Consider the following 14,820-nt stretch of genomic DNA (forward strand, 5'->3'; position numbering starts at 1 on the left):
TGTGCATAAAACTATAGATAAAATTTCTTTTTTTATAGTAGAATAATTTCTTTGACATTCATTCCAATGTGCAGAGACATATTGTACTATCTGTTCTTTATTATTATCAACTTGTTTTAGTATTCTTCCATAACCTAAATTTGATGCATCAGTTTCAACAATCTTAGGTAATGTAGGATTTGCAAGAAATAAACATGGAATATTTTTAACAGAATCCTTTATCAGTTTAACAGCTTTAGTGTGCTCATCAGTCCATGCAACAGGATGTTTCTTTAATCTATTATGCAATGGCTTTGAAATCCTATTGATGTTTGGACATAAATCAAGAACATAATTTAAACTACCTAGAAATCTCTGTAATTGAGTTTTATCTAGGATTTTATTAGGAAATTTCTTTGTAAATGCAAGAGATCTTTCAATAGGTGTTATGGTTCCTTTGGAAATATAATGACCAAGGAACCTGATCCTTGTTTGGAACAATGAGACTTTAGAACTAGAAATGGCTAGACCAGCCTTCCTAGTGGCAAGATAGAAAGTCTTTAAATACTTGAAATGTTGATCAATTGTTTGGGAAAAGATCAACACATCATCAATATAAACAATGCAAAATTCAGAGAAAGGATTATAAATATCATTCATAATCCTTTGAAATTCTGAAGGTGCATTCTTTATTCCGAATGGCATAACAGTCCATTCATACTGTCCAAAAGAAACAGTTGTGAAGGTGCATTCTTTAATGTGAATGGCGTAACAGTCCATTCATACTGTCCAAAAGGAACAGTAAAAGCAGTTTTATAACGGTCTTTGAGATGACTTTGAATTTGCCAAAATCATATATATATATATATATATATATATATCACCATTGGAGTTCCCAAATCATTGCTAAGTCAAGTAATCATTGCAGTTTTACTTGGTTTGGATTACTCATTCCTACATTCAAGAGACCACGCTAGATGAAGAGCAATACAATAAGTTGAGGTGTTATAACCTATTGATTTATTAAACCTAAAACTCTCACTTGCAGTTTATCACCATATAGTTTATTCAACCTTAAGTTGAATCTGCTTCTCTTGTATAATTGTTACTCGTCTTGATCCATGATCCTCAAGGCACTTCACAAAGTGATCAAGAGCAATTCTTCAATGTCTAGTGATCCAAGATCCACATAAACTCTCCACAAAGATGAAAACGAAGATAAGAAAAAAAAATCAAAACAATATTACGCATCAAATACAGATTCTCTAGGGAGGAGGCTAATTTTTTCTTTTCTTCTTTATGTTCTATGTTGCACCTTCAATTGTGAAATATATCTCTTTATATCGGCACTAGGGTTTCACAAAAATTGTAAGACTTAATAGGAATAAATATGATCTTCTTGCCTTGCTTGTCTACCAAGAAATATGTAGAGCATTTAATAAACTTCCTGTTAGAACCAATTTCTTACTCTAAATAGATTTTATACGCCAATTATAGAATTCTACCATTAATTTACTTGCTAAAATAGACATCTAATTAAAGTAGAAAACAAATATTCTTAACAAATTGGAATCTCACTAAATTAGGGAATTAATAAATTAATCCCTAATAGAAGGTATGCAATAAATAAAATTCCAATTTAACTAGAGTTGCCATAAGATGCCAACTCTATATCTAGTGGACTTAACAATCTCACCATTTCGCATTCTTGTGGCAAAAGCAATCGAATCACAAGTCTTCCATAAAACTTGGCACTAAAATATGAATCTAAAACAAGTGCATTCTAATCTAGCTACAGGTGCAAATGTTTCATCAAAATCAATTCATTCTTCTTAGTTGTATCCTTGAGTCACTAATGATAAAATTATTAGTTTTTCACTTAAAGTGTTGATTAATGCACTCATTATTCTTAAAGTATCTTAACACTCCCCAATATATTTTTATATTAAATTAATTTGCAATATGTTAATCTTATCTTGTAAATATTTTTTAAGAATAAAGATAGAATTGGAATTGAAAACGGGAACAAAAAAAAAACTGTTGGAGCACAATTGAGGAAATGTAATAAAAAAATAAATAATAAAATAATAAAAAGGGTGAGCAACCATGCTTTGGTTGCTCGTGATGGTCAAGTGGCCATCTTGTCACCTGACCATCACACCCCTCAATGTATATATATATGTATTATAAAATAAAATAATAATAATATAATAATAAAAAGAAAAAAGAAAGAAGGCAATCATAATAGTGATGGTCAGGAGGCCATCACACCACCTAACAATCACCCATGTTTTGCTTGTTTGATAATAATAAGAAATAATAATAAAATAAAAGAAATTGAAGCTGAAGATCACCTATAAAAGCCGAAGAAAGGAGTAAGCTGAGGAGAGCTGAAAAAAAGCCAATAGAGTAGAGTTGAGACGTGAGACGAGAGAGTGAAGCTGAGGAATTGTGTCTTTTTCTTCTTTTGTTTTGTAATCAAATTCCTTGTAACATATTTCAAAAGTTTATTAAATAAAAAGAATGTTTTTTTTTCTTTCAATATTAGTAGCTAATTTTACCAAGCTAATGTGAAGGGTGAAGGTCAAGGTTTCAAACTACCAAATTTATTACTTTCTCAAAGTGAGTTTTTAAGTTTATTTTATTATTTTCCAGTTATTTTTATGTCATGTTAATCTATAGATTCTCTTAGATCTGTATGGTATTTTGACATAATATCGACACATTAATACAGTTGTGGCACATTAGATATTTTATTCCATATTTATCCACACACATAGTTAGTTAAGAATTAAATGATATAATAATTAACTGGTAAAAGTGAGGTAAAATATAAAAATGAGAGAGTATTCAAATTATAATCTGAATAAATGAGAATAGATCCCATAACCTTAGCATATTTTTAAATTGATTTCTAGTGATTTCTTTTCTCGCAATCAATTTTCTTTGTTTAACAAATTGTCAACTAGATTTTAAATTCCATGTGGTTCGACCCCGGACTCACTAGATTATATTATAACTAGAAACTATTCTACTTGGGAATAATACATTTTTGAGTCGTGTCACAAGCAACCCCTCACCCATCTCTTGCTATCTGAATTTCCTTTGCCACATCTTGAACATAAGAATCATTAGATTTTACCTAATTTATGGACTCATACGAGCAAATATCTACCTAAATTGTAATAAAAATTAAAAAAGACATTCATTTCTATAAAATCCATACATAACACTCACTTGATCTTACAATCTAAATTTTAAGAACACTATCCTTAATTCCTTGTTAATCTTTTTTTTTTGTTGTTAATGTCACTTGAGTGCCACATTTTTCGATAATTATTAAAAGGGCGATAGATTTTTAAAAAATAAGTAGTGAGATGACAAACCATTAACTTTAATGGAATTGGTTGCCTTCTAATGAAATTATGTTTCAGCCCCTGTGACCTTCTTTTAATATTGCGATAATGTCCTTGGTTTTTTATTTATTTACATCCCATATGAAAAAAATGAGAATAAAATTCAACTCATACCCAAATAATAATATTAAAATAAATTTAACAATATATACATTTTAAAATAATTTTCATATTTTTAAAAATATTAAAATAATTTCTCATGTATTAATAATATTAAAATTATTTTATATAATATTGAAAATAATTTAAAATTTATTTTAATATAATATAAGATTGTAAAATACTAAATTATTTTTTAAATATGAAAAATATTTTAAAATGTATATATTATTAAATTTATTTTAATATTATAATTTTTGTATGAGTTGAATTTTGTTCTCATTTTTTTTTCATACATCATGTAAATAAATAAGCAACCAAGGACATTATCGTAATATCAAAAGAAGGTCACAAGGGCAGTAATGTAATTTCATCATAAGGCAACCAATTCCTATTTTTGAAAAATCTATATTTGTCATCATGTAAATAAAATTAAGTTAACGATTTGTCATCTCAGTGCCTATTTTTGAAAAGTCTATATTTGTCAAAAAATGTGTCACTCAGGTGACATTAACCTTTTTTTTTTTTCAATTTTTGGGTTGAAGTTGTCTTCACAGCTAGGCAGCAATTGTTTTTTGATGCATGTAAGATGAAAAGTGAAATGAGAGGAGATTTATAGTCTATGTTTAGTTGTTGGTGGGAGTTTTGTGGAATAGTGTTACCAAATAGATTTGGTCAGTTTATTTTAAAGGTAATTTGATCTAAATCATGTGTATGTGGCTATTCTAGTAAAAAATTATGTTATAGGACTAGTTTTGATAATGAATTTATGAAAATGGCTCAAACAAATTTCCCATGAATTCAAAGCCAGAAAGATAAAAAAAAATTATTAGTTTTATGGCTAATTAAAATGTTGACACTTATTTTGGATGGTGGGTTTTGTTCCTTTAAATTCATGGGTCATAGCTAAGTCGATTTTGATTATTTGCAAAAGACAAACAACAACATTCATTTATATTTGAACTCCAACAAAAAAAAAAAAAATTTGAAGGAATTGGTTTAAGTTGAAGAATTGAGAGAGAAAATATAAGGTTAATTAAGTAATTTAATCAAAATTATTTCTATAATAAATATTTTAATTAATTAAAGAGTTGATTGATGGGTTTAAATAACCCCCATTATTTATTGGGATTTACTTAATGCTGAGATTTCAAAAGGACTTTAGATAGGTGCCAATAATCCAACTCTTTTAATTAATATTTTATTAATTAGGATCAATAAATTGAAAACATAAAACGAATTGACACCATAAACATGCAAGCACTAATCACGCATGGATCCCTCCATATTGGTAGCAGCGAGTCATTTGGAGTTGGTTATTCAGAAAAAATATCCATGTGACTTATTCCCACTTTGCATCATTTTTTTGAGGCATTGCCAATTAAAAACTATTAAAAAACTGCTTTCAGTTTTTGTATTGGTTCACAGATTATAATTAATTGGAAATGGGATCAAAACCAGCAATAATCACAGTAGCTGAGAAAGCACCCATTACTGCTGCAAGAAAAGTCCATGATGATCTCGACACCAAGCTTCCCAAACCCTGTAAATAAATTCTACCGTATTCAATTTAAGTGCATTATGATCATGCAATGGTCAATAATTCTTTCATATTAATTAAACTCTGAATTGCGTTTTTTTTAATGATTCTTCTTCTTCTTCAGATGTGCCACGAGCAGTGGTTGCACCTGATACAGAAAATGTGAAGGGGACATGGGGTCACGAGCACAACAACATGTCTGTGCTTCAGCAACATGCTGCCTTCTTTGATCAAGATGGTGATGGCATCATCTACCCTTGGGAAACATTTAGAGGATTCAGATTAATTGGCTTCAACCCAATTGCTTCTTTTGTTTTTTCCTTTCTCGTTCATATGGCTATGAGTTATGCTACTTCACCTGTAAGTTTCCCAATTTATATTATGCGTTAGGGTTACATTATTCTAACGGTTTTTTGCGTGTCAGCTAATTCAGTTGGTAGAAAATCTTAATTTTCTTGTAGACTTGGTTACCTTCGCCTTTCTTTCCAATCTACGTCCAAAACATACATAAGGCAAAACATGGCAGTGATACAGGGACCTATGATACTGAAGGAAGGTAAGAGATATCATTTACAAATGAATAATTGTTTTTTTCCTTTTCAGAAAAAGGACATCAATACCATGTGTTTTTTGTAAAATGATCACGGGACTCTTTATTTTTAAAAAGATCACACGGACTCCTTTTAAAAAAATTTCAGTACCATTTTTCCATGTTTAGAAATGGTCACACATACACCTAAGGTCCCCATGATTTATTCAAGAAAAGAGCCTGTAAGTTCTAAAAGGGAGTTCTCATAACTATTTTACCAAATCAAAGAGTGACACTATCATTTTTCTTTTTCCAATTTTAGTGAGCAATGCATCAAACTAATTCTGGAAATTACAGGTATGTCCCAGTGAATTTTGAGAACATATTCAGCAAATATGCACGAACAGTGCCTGATAAACTTACAAGAGCAGAGATTTGGCACATGACTCAATCATCCCGCAATGCATTCGATATTTTCGGATGGTCTGTGACTCTGTCAATCTGTAATCTCCCAAACACAGTCACATTACATAAACATATAATGCCACAACAGCAATGTGACAATTTCGACTTAATCTTAACAGGATTGCGAGTAAATTGGAATGGGGAGCTCTATATATTCTTGCAAAGGATGACGAAGGCTACTTATCAAAGGAAGCTGTACGACGCTGCTTCGATGGAAGCTTATTTGATTACTGTGCTAAAGTTCATAAAGGCCCTGCCGCTAAGATGGACTGATTCGATCGGTTATCTCAACAATAGAATTGTACTTTCTTAAATTCCCATTTTTGCCCTGTGTACTTCATTCTTTTTCTTTCTAGGCAAAGGGGAGTGACTCACCTTTGTCTTATTGTCTTATGAGCAGTTTATTAACCATTTATATATTTCATCTATGAGGAACTTAATACAAATCAATATGTTGCTCCGCTAATCAAATTATACATATTACTCCATCAAATGCATGTAATCATTAGTCAATAAATTTGTACAATTTTGGGTAATGAAACAATAAGCTTACATTAGAGATTTAATATGAGTAATACTAAGCTCTGAGTGCACCTTGATTGGCCGTAAATATGTTTTGCGTCCGCGACCATCTGATTTGGAGTAATAATAAAGAGCAAGTGTTGGTATTTAACATAAGTAATATTGAGCCTTCAGTGTACCTTGACTGACCATAAATGCACTTTACTTCCGTAACCATCTGAGTTTAAGTAATAATAAAGAACAAGTGTTGGTATCTAGTAGGTATCAGCTCCGTAGAGATACATTGCACTTTTACATGCCTCAAAAGAGCTGGACAAATTGCAAACTACATGCTGATTTAGAAGATTTTACAACTAATTTATCAAAAATGCTCTTAAGATGTCCGTGTACACAATTGCTTCCACCGCTGGATTTGATGATTCATTTATTGTTCAAAAAATAATTGGAACACGAAACCCTGATAATTAAAAGGTACATAACATAAGTGGAAGAAATTGTTTGTGAGCACTAATATTGAGTAATGAAGCAATAAATTGATTATCGAAATTTGAATAATAATAAAGAATAAGTATTGATATTTAATGGGTGAGATTTTCCATCCCGGTTCCGAAGAGATATATTGCACTTCTATATACCTTATAAGAGCTAGACAAATTGCAAACAACATGCCAATTAGGAGATTTGCTATTCAGTTCGCCAAAATGCTCTTAAGATGTCCATGTACACAATTACTTTCACTTCATAAATTGAAGCAAAAGACTTATCCATAGAAGAATATACTACCGAATTTGAGCAACTCATGATGAAATGCAGTATTGTTGAAGCAAAAGACTTATCCATAGGTATACTACCGAATTTGAGCCACTCATGATGAAATGCAGTATTGTTGAACCGAAAGAATAAATTATAGCCCGCTACGGGGAAGGTTTCAAATCAGAAACAAACGGTTCAATTGTTGTTGAAAAACTGCTAGAGCGGGGAAATCCCGACAGTTAGAAGTGTGTACACCCACACCCACACCCACACACACACATAGAGACACACACACATGTATATATATAACAGCTACCAGAGCAAATTCGCAAACATAATAACTAAAGCCACAGTTTTTGGCTTACCTTAAATGAGCAAATAAACGGCGCACTCCCTACAGTAATCAGCATGATTTTTGCTATTTAAATTTATCTCACAAACATCATCACTGTGATTCACTGGATCACATAGAGTGAGAGGATGTTGGTGAGAAAAAATTTGTTTTGAGTGAACCGGGTGTTGAATTTGACCTTGCTCTTCTTGTGGAGGAATAAAGCAAGAGAAATATTGGCTGAAACTGAAATATTGAATCTGATCCATATGATCAGATATAGCAGGTAAGGATTTGTGAGTTGAACTTGAATAGTTACATGGAGCTATTAACAAATGGATGTGTGATAAGGAATTTGAGGTGGGGAGAGAGAGTTTACAGAGAAAATGAATCCCCTGCCCAAGAAATCAATAGCAAGAGGATGGTGATGATCTAGATGCCGTGGATCATATGTCAATACTTTATCTTGTATTTGATATTGATGGGTTGGAAAATAAATTAATATAGTGTCGAGATTGATTGTCGGCAAGATTAACGAAAAATATTATATATTAGGATCTGGAGATTGATGTTAATAATGTTTTATTATAAAGTTAATATTAATGTCAAAAAGATTCACTTTCGAATCGGCGCCTATTGACTAAGTTGGGGGAAAGTGGGAACACAAAAATATTGTTGTTATCACGTGGGGCTGTGGTGGTTTGCATTGATTTGAGTGGTGGACAAATGATGCACGACACATGTTTGAATTCAAAAATAATTATGCTGCGTTTACTTTTTAGATTGGAGTGGGAATCCTGATGAATGGGAATCCTTGAATTAGGAGTGTGGAGTGGGAGTAGGTTGTTTACTTACACTTGAATGGAAGCATGGAATAGAGATCAAAATCCAATTTATGTGTTTACTTTGTCTTAGATTGGGAGTAAATAGTTTCAAATTACAATTTTATCCTTATTTAAAGAATTATAGTTTTTAATTACAAAACTAATAAAAAATATATTTAATGAATAATATTTATTTTATTATATTTGTAAATTTATTATAATTATTAATATTCTTAATTATGAACAATAAATTATTAATTTTAATTTTAATATAAAATGAAACCTTATTTTATTTTATTTAATATAATATAATTATATTAAATTTATTATTATATAAAATAATAATATAATATTATTTAGTACAAAATTAATATTTTCTTAGAATAAACTATTTATTATTATTAATATTAAATAAATATAGTACTATTATTTTTAAAATAAATATAATAATATTATATTTATTAATTCTCTATTAATATAATAATATTATTTTAAAATAATTTTAACTTACAATCAATGTAAATTATTATTTAGTTAAATATAATATTATTATTCAAATAAATATTATTTATTTTATTTTATTAATTATAAAATAATATTTATTTTATTTTATTTTATTAATTATAAAATATTAAATTAAATTAAATTAAAAATGAAATGGTAAAAAGGGTAGAGGTGGGAGTGGATTCTAGAGCTGGCAAAATTTAACACGACCCGATTACCCGACACGAACACGACATAAATAAATGGGTATGGGTCGTCAAATTTAACACGATTATTAAATGGGTCGGGTCTGGGTCAACACGATTTTTTTTCGTGTCGGGTTTGGGTTAAAATTCTTGACCCATTTACCCGATTAATGACCCGATTATATTTTCTATTTTAAAATAATTTACATATTTTTATAATTAAAACTCAAATATTAGAGATGATTTTCTTTTTTTTTATTCTTTAAAAGGGTGAATATAAACACAATATTTTATTTATAAAATTTTACATACATTTAGAGCTTCAATAGTGTAAATGTGTAAAAATTGATAGACATGTATATTTTATAATATTGATATATAATATTATATATATATATATATATATATATATATATATAATTAAAACCTCAATAGTGTACATGTGTAATATATTGGTAGATATGTATATTTTATAATATCGATAAATTATTTATGTACATACGTATGTATGATAGTGTGTAAATATTTGATGTAACTTTTGTTCAATATATAGATATTAAACGGGTTATTGGGTAACCCGATTATTTTTCCGTGTCGGGTTTGGGTCTCAATATTTTGACACGATTATTAAATGGGTCGGGTTTGGGTCGACCTAAATTTGACACGAAACGAAGCTGACACGACACGAACATGACCCGATGACCCGTTTTGACAGCTCTAGTGGATTCCCACTCCCACCTCCCCCAATGGGAGTCCCACTCCCACTCCCCACTCCAAAAATGAGTGGGGCCCACGGAGTGGGATTCCTAATCCGTAGTCATTTTAAGCAAGTAAACGTTGGAGTGGGAGAAATCCACACTCCTCACTCCCACTCCAGCAAGTAAACACAACCTTAATGTATAGAATTCTTCTGCGTTAAAAGGACAGCATGCACCTCTCTAGGGTTTACAACCTTCTTGGGAGGAGGGCTTTTTGGTATAATTTTTTTCAATAAAATTTTTATTTTTAAAGTTTTGATAAATAAAAAAAATTTTAAAGTTTTTACAAATAAAAAATTTTTGTTGTTTAATTGTTAATGAGATTTTTATTAAAAATTGTAAAATTATATAATTTATAATTTATAAAAATAATGTTATAAAAAGAATAAAATAATATTATCAAATAATAAAAAATATTTTAGATATTTAAATATTTTTAAAAAAATTAACCTCTATTCTCAAAATTTCAAAATTTAAATTTTTTGTTAGTAGAGATAAAATAATTTATTTAATTTTCAGAAGTTCTAGTAAAAGAATAACTAAATAACAAAAATTTTAAAAAATTATGAATTAAATAAGTATTTAATCAAATAAGTTATACTAAATAGATATTAAGTAAAACACAATAACATTTTTGTTCAAGTTGAAATAATATATTTCTTTTCAAATACTTTAATATTCATTTTTTAATTATTACGAGAACAGTTATTATAATTTGGATATATTAAGGATATGAGGTCATACATTACATTAGTACAATATAGACAATAATTGGGTAAAACTCAAAAATCTACGGCAATTATTGAAAAAATCTCTACTTTTATACTTGAAAAGAGACACTAAAATTTGAGAAAATATATACATCTTTGCCCACATTGCTGAGAGGGAAATTTTATTAAGTCCCCCGTGAGGGGATTGGAATTTGGAACTACTGCTCTCGTTTATCGATTATCACCAGCCCAAGGCTTTGGCGGCAAATAATTGATATTTTTTTTAAATTCAGGAGGATGATTGCAAGTGGCCAACAGGCCAAGTAAGGGAGTGGCTGCCTGGCTGCACAAAGAAAGCTCAGCGAAAAAGATAAGGGAAAGACAAATACAATAATTAGAAAAAAAAATGACTTTTTTTTAATTTCTGTTAATAAATTCAAATTTTTTATTTTAAAATTTAAATTTGAATAATCAATCAAATAAAATTATATGAAAATTAGTAGACCCTAGAAGGTGATGACCATTTACTCATATATTTGATGGCTTTACTAAGCTAAAAATATGACTTGGTTGTGTTAAGCGAAAGTAGTAAAAATACTTTTAGCGAAATTCTTTTCATTAACATTCCAACATTATATAAAATTGAACAAACGAGTATACTCGGGAAATTCATACAAATAACCACAAAACTTTTTGATTTTTCAATTTTAATCCCACAAACTTATTTCTATCAACAATAGCCAAATGTAAAATTTTCATACCAAAATGCCCCTCTCACATCTCTCCACCAAGTCAATCTCTTTCACATAATCTCTCCTAGAGCCAAAAACACCCATCGTCGGCAGTGGCTCCACGCATCATCGGCGTCCGATCTACTTTCAATGGCGAAGAAAATCCATCGTCGGCAGCGGCTCCACGCATCATCGGCGTCCGATCTACTTTCAACGAGATCCATTATTCAACTTCAACAAAACCTAGGTTAGCCATTTTATTTTTATTTAATTAATTTAAAATGCAATTTGAGAATAATAGTGGTAGTAGTTTGAGAATAATGGTGGTGGTGGTGGTGGTGGTGGTGCTTGTAGTGGTGGTTGTTGTTTTAAGAGTGTGTTGTTTTGTGATGGGCACGATTTGTGTGCGAACTCGCACGATGGGCAACAAGCATCGTGCAAGTTTGGTCGCTAGGCAACAAGCGCGTGCGACAGGTGCGACAGGCTACAGTTTTTTTTTTATAACGTGAAGTTAATTTCCCTATTATTTTGTTATAAATACAATCTAATAATATTAAAAATATTACAAATACATGGCGAAATCAAAAGTATCAAGAAACGAACTGGGAAGGACAAAGTTAGCTTATGCCGATCACTTCCCAAGGTGAATTTTGAGTATGTGTAACATTTCTACGGTCGCAAAAGCCATCGAGCGAAAATTAACAAAACGACATTTGCATTTGTTCAAGGACGACATATTTGGGCATTTCTTGGAGTGGCGAAACTTTTCGTTCAGTGGTATAATTTTTCACAATGTTTTGCTTAGGCAAGTGACCCATGGAGAATACAGGGGGATGATCAGTTATGATTTCAAATTGGTGAGCATTTGAAATGCTTGTCAATTGGAGAATGGTGCCTAGTTACTGAACTTTCCTATGGTGTAGATACTGCACTAACAAATAACAAAATGGTGCATAGGCTACTAAATACATGTTTTGATGGTTTGTTTCGTAACATCAATCTTAAGCAATTCGATGCATTATTTAAGGAGTTAGACTTCAAGGCTATGGACAACATTAACGCATTAAAGATCACGCTCTTTTATTTTGTGGACTTGAAGGTTATGGACGACATTAACGCATACAAACCCTTGAGCCGGATGCAAAAGAGAGTCACAAAAAATATTGGCTGACTGTGAAGGATTACATACCACGTATTCTAGGCTAATTTCATAAGGTCAGTATCTTATAAGTACTATTTTTATTAAATCGAAATTTTTAACTTTTCATTTACTTATTTTAAATATTACTTTTTAAAGCACCAGCCTTCAATCAACGCAATGCTGCCCGTTACAAGTTAATCAGACGAGCATAATGACATACCGAGCCCAACACCAGAGCAGTGTCACGACACATCTAGGGATGAGGTGCCTGTATATGACCATCAGGAGCAAACAGACAAGTCTGATGACGCACATGATTCCGAGGTTATAAATAATTTCCTTTCCTCATATATAAATCATTATAACAATCTGTTATTATAAAGATTTTTCTTTTGTAATAGTCGAGGACAAAGCAGTTTAATGATTATATGAGACGACAAATGGACAAGATTGATCGCAACATTTATGGACTTAAGTCAGAATTTAAAGACTTTAAAGAAATCGTGATGGGATTTATCGATTCACTGTCTATACATCGAAACAATGATTCTCCAACTGAACGCTCGTATGTGGTGAGCAAATTTAAATTTAACAATTGTGTTCGTTTAGCTTTTAATTTAATAGTTGTTTAATATGTTGATCTTGCCGAATGGACAGGCCCCATATAACTATAGAATGTATACTGATGTGGGCAATCAAAAGTTTTCTACTCACACGTCATTGTATAGTTTCGACGGGAATGTTAGTGGGGAAAGCATGCAGGTCTTCACTGAGGCGTCTCTGGGCATTGGTAAGTTCGGCCGAGCATACAGACCGTTGTATGTTTTTAATAGTCCTTATATGATTTCTCCATTCAGGCGAGGAAAGAACGTCCGGCCTTTACTTCCACCCCAAATCATGGACCATGTGATTGACATAAGTACGAGTATGGATATAAATCCACTTAGAGGATTGGAGGACTCTAGTCTATATGATGGGTTTGACCGATGGTTCGCTGGCAATATGACAATAGATCGAAGAGTCCAACACCTGTGGTCGTTCTTTTAAGTAATTTTAGGCCATGCTTCGATGGGATGATTAGGTGATAAGGTAATTATTTTTTCTAATTTCTTTGAGTGTTGTGGATTTGTATATTATTTTTTTCCTTTTAAATCGACATATTTCTATTCCTCTACATCATAGTCACGAATATTATCACTTGATTAGCGAAAAGTAACGACAGTATCGAAATGCCTTAGTTCAGTGTGTCACACATACAGACACATTTTTTTGAGTAATGTGCAGACATAACTTATAATTACACGATGTATTATTTATTATCTTCTAACACCTTGAAGTTTTGTTAATTTATGCATTTTTTTGGATATCTATGTACTAGGTGTTCTTAAATTAGTTATTGAACAACGGAAATTGTGCGGTCGATTCATTAGTATATAGCAACAGTTTGAATACCTATATTGGTGGGCTGCAGCACATCATGTCCAAACCAATAACGGATGTTGATATGGTGTGTATTTTATTTTATTTTACAGACACAATTAAATGTGTTTTTTTGTTGTATGTTTTTCAATTTCATATGATACATGATACATTTACGAGAATTTTTTATATACAGGTATTCATCCCTGTTAACTGGACCTGGACCTGGACCGCGAGCATTGGGCACTAGCCCGAGTTGACTTTCATAAGAACAAAGTTTGGATTTATGACTCATTGTTGATGTTTCATGACGATAAAAAATACAAGTTCAAGTTTATGCTGTTTGAAGTTATCTTCCCTCGATGGTTGGAATATATTGGATTCTACAACTTCTGACCTGAGTTGCGGAGTGCCAACCTATGGAAAGTTGTCGCAGTTAAGAGTGTGTTACAACAAGAGCCCAATACTGGCGATTGCACTGTTTTTTTTGTTGATGTTTACAATATGTTTAATGTTCGGGCTTAAATTATATTTTAACGGTAGTCATGGGGAGCACTTTAGAAAGAAAATTACAGTTGACATATTTAATGACGATATTGTATTGTAAACCGTTATAGTAATTCGACTATTGAAGTATAGATTTTTTTTCTAATTTGTGTACTTAAGTTTATATGATTTTTATACTCACATTTTAATATAAACTAAAAAACTTAGGAATAAAATTTCATGATATATAAGTGTACAATACACAAAAAAGTAACAATTAATTTAACATAATCACTTGAAACAATACAACTAACTTTAACTCGATGCAATAAGATTCTTACATCGCTTACGATTATGTCTCAGTTCATTACATCGCCTGCATCTAATAATCCTCTTATTGACGTCCTCGCCAGCCGAGGGTATTCAGA

At 31.0% G+C, this 14,820-nt stretch overlaps 1 protein-coding gene across 1 annotated transcript; it reads left to right on the forward strand.

Annotated features, from left to right (window-relative positions):
- Window positions 1–4,939: 4,939 nt before the first annotated feature.
- On the forward strand, window positions 4,940–6,350 carry LOC18033009 (peroxygenase). Its single transcript, XM_006420590.2, has 5 exons — window positions 4,940–5,039; window positions 5,159–5,394; window positions 5,496–5,590; window positions 5,921–6,046; window positions 6,148–6,350. Exons 1-5 carry the CDS (start codon window positions 4,940–4,942, stop codon window positions 6,299–6,301), a joined length of 711 nt encoding a protein of 236 aa, XP_006420653.1. The 3' UTR covers window positions 6,302–6,350.
- Window positions 6,351–14,820: the final 8,470 nt, after the last annotated feature.

This window comes from Citrus clementina, unplaced genomic scaffold (assembly GCF_000493195.1).
Source record: "Citrus clementina cultivar Clemenules unplaced genomic scaffold, Citrus_clementina_v1.0 scaffold_9, whole genome shotgun sequence".
NCBI classification, from domain to species: domain Eukaryota; kingdom Viridiplantae; phylum Streptophyta; class Magnoliopsida; order Sapindales; family Rutaceae; genus Citrus; species Citrus x clementina.

What these genes read in the sequence shown, in the direction of transcription:
- LOC18033009 (XM_006420590.2), top strand. Translation starts at nt 4,940, where the DNA reads ATGGGATCAAAACCAGCAATAATCACAGTAGCTGAGAAAGCACCCATT. An exon ending in CACCAAGCTTCCCAAACCCT is followed by an intron (nt 5,040 to 5,158) that starts GTAAATAAATTC and finishes CTTCTTCTTCAG; the next exon opens with ATGTGCCACGAGCAGTGGTT. An exon ending in GCATTCGATATTTTCGGATG is followed by an intron (nt 6,047 to 6,147) that starts GTCTGTGACTCT and finishes TAATCTTAACAG; the next exon opens with GATTGCGAGTAAATTGGAAT.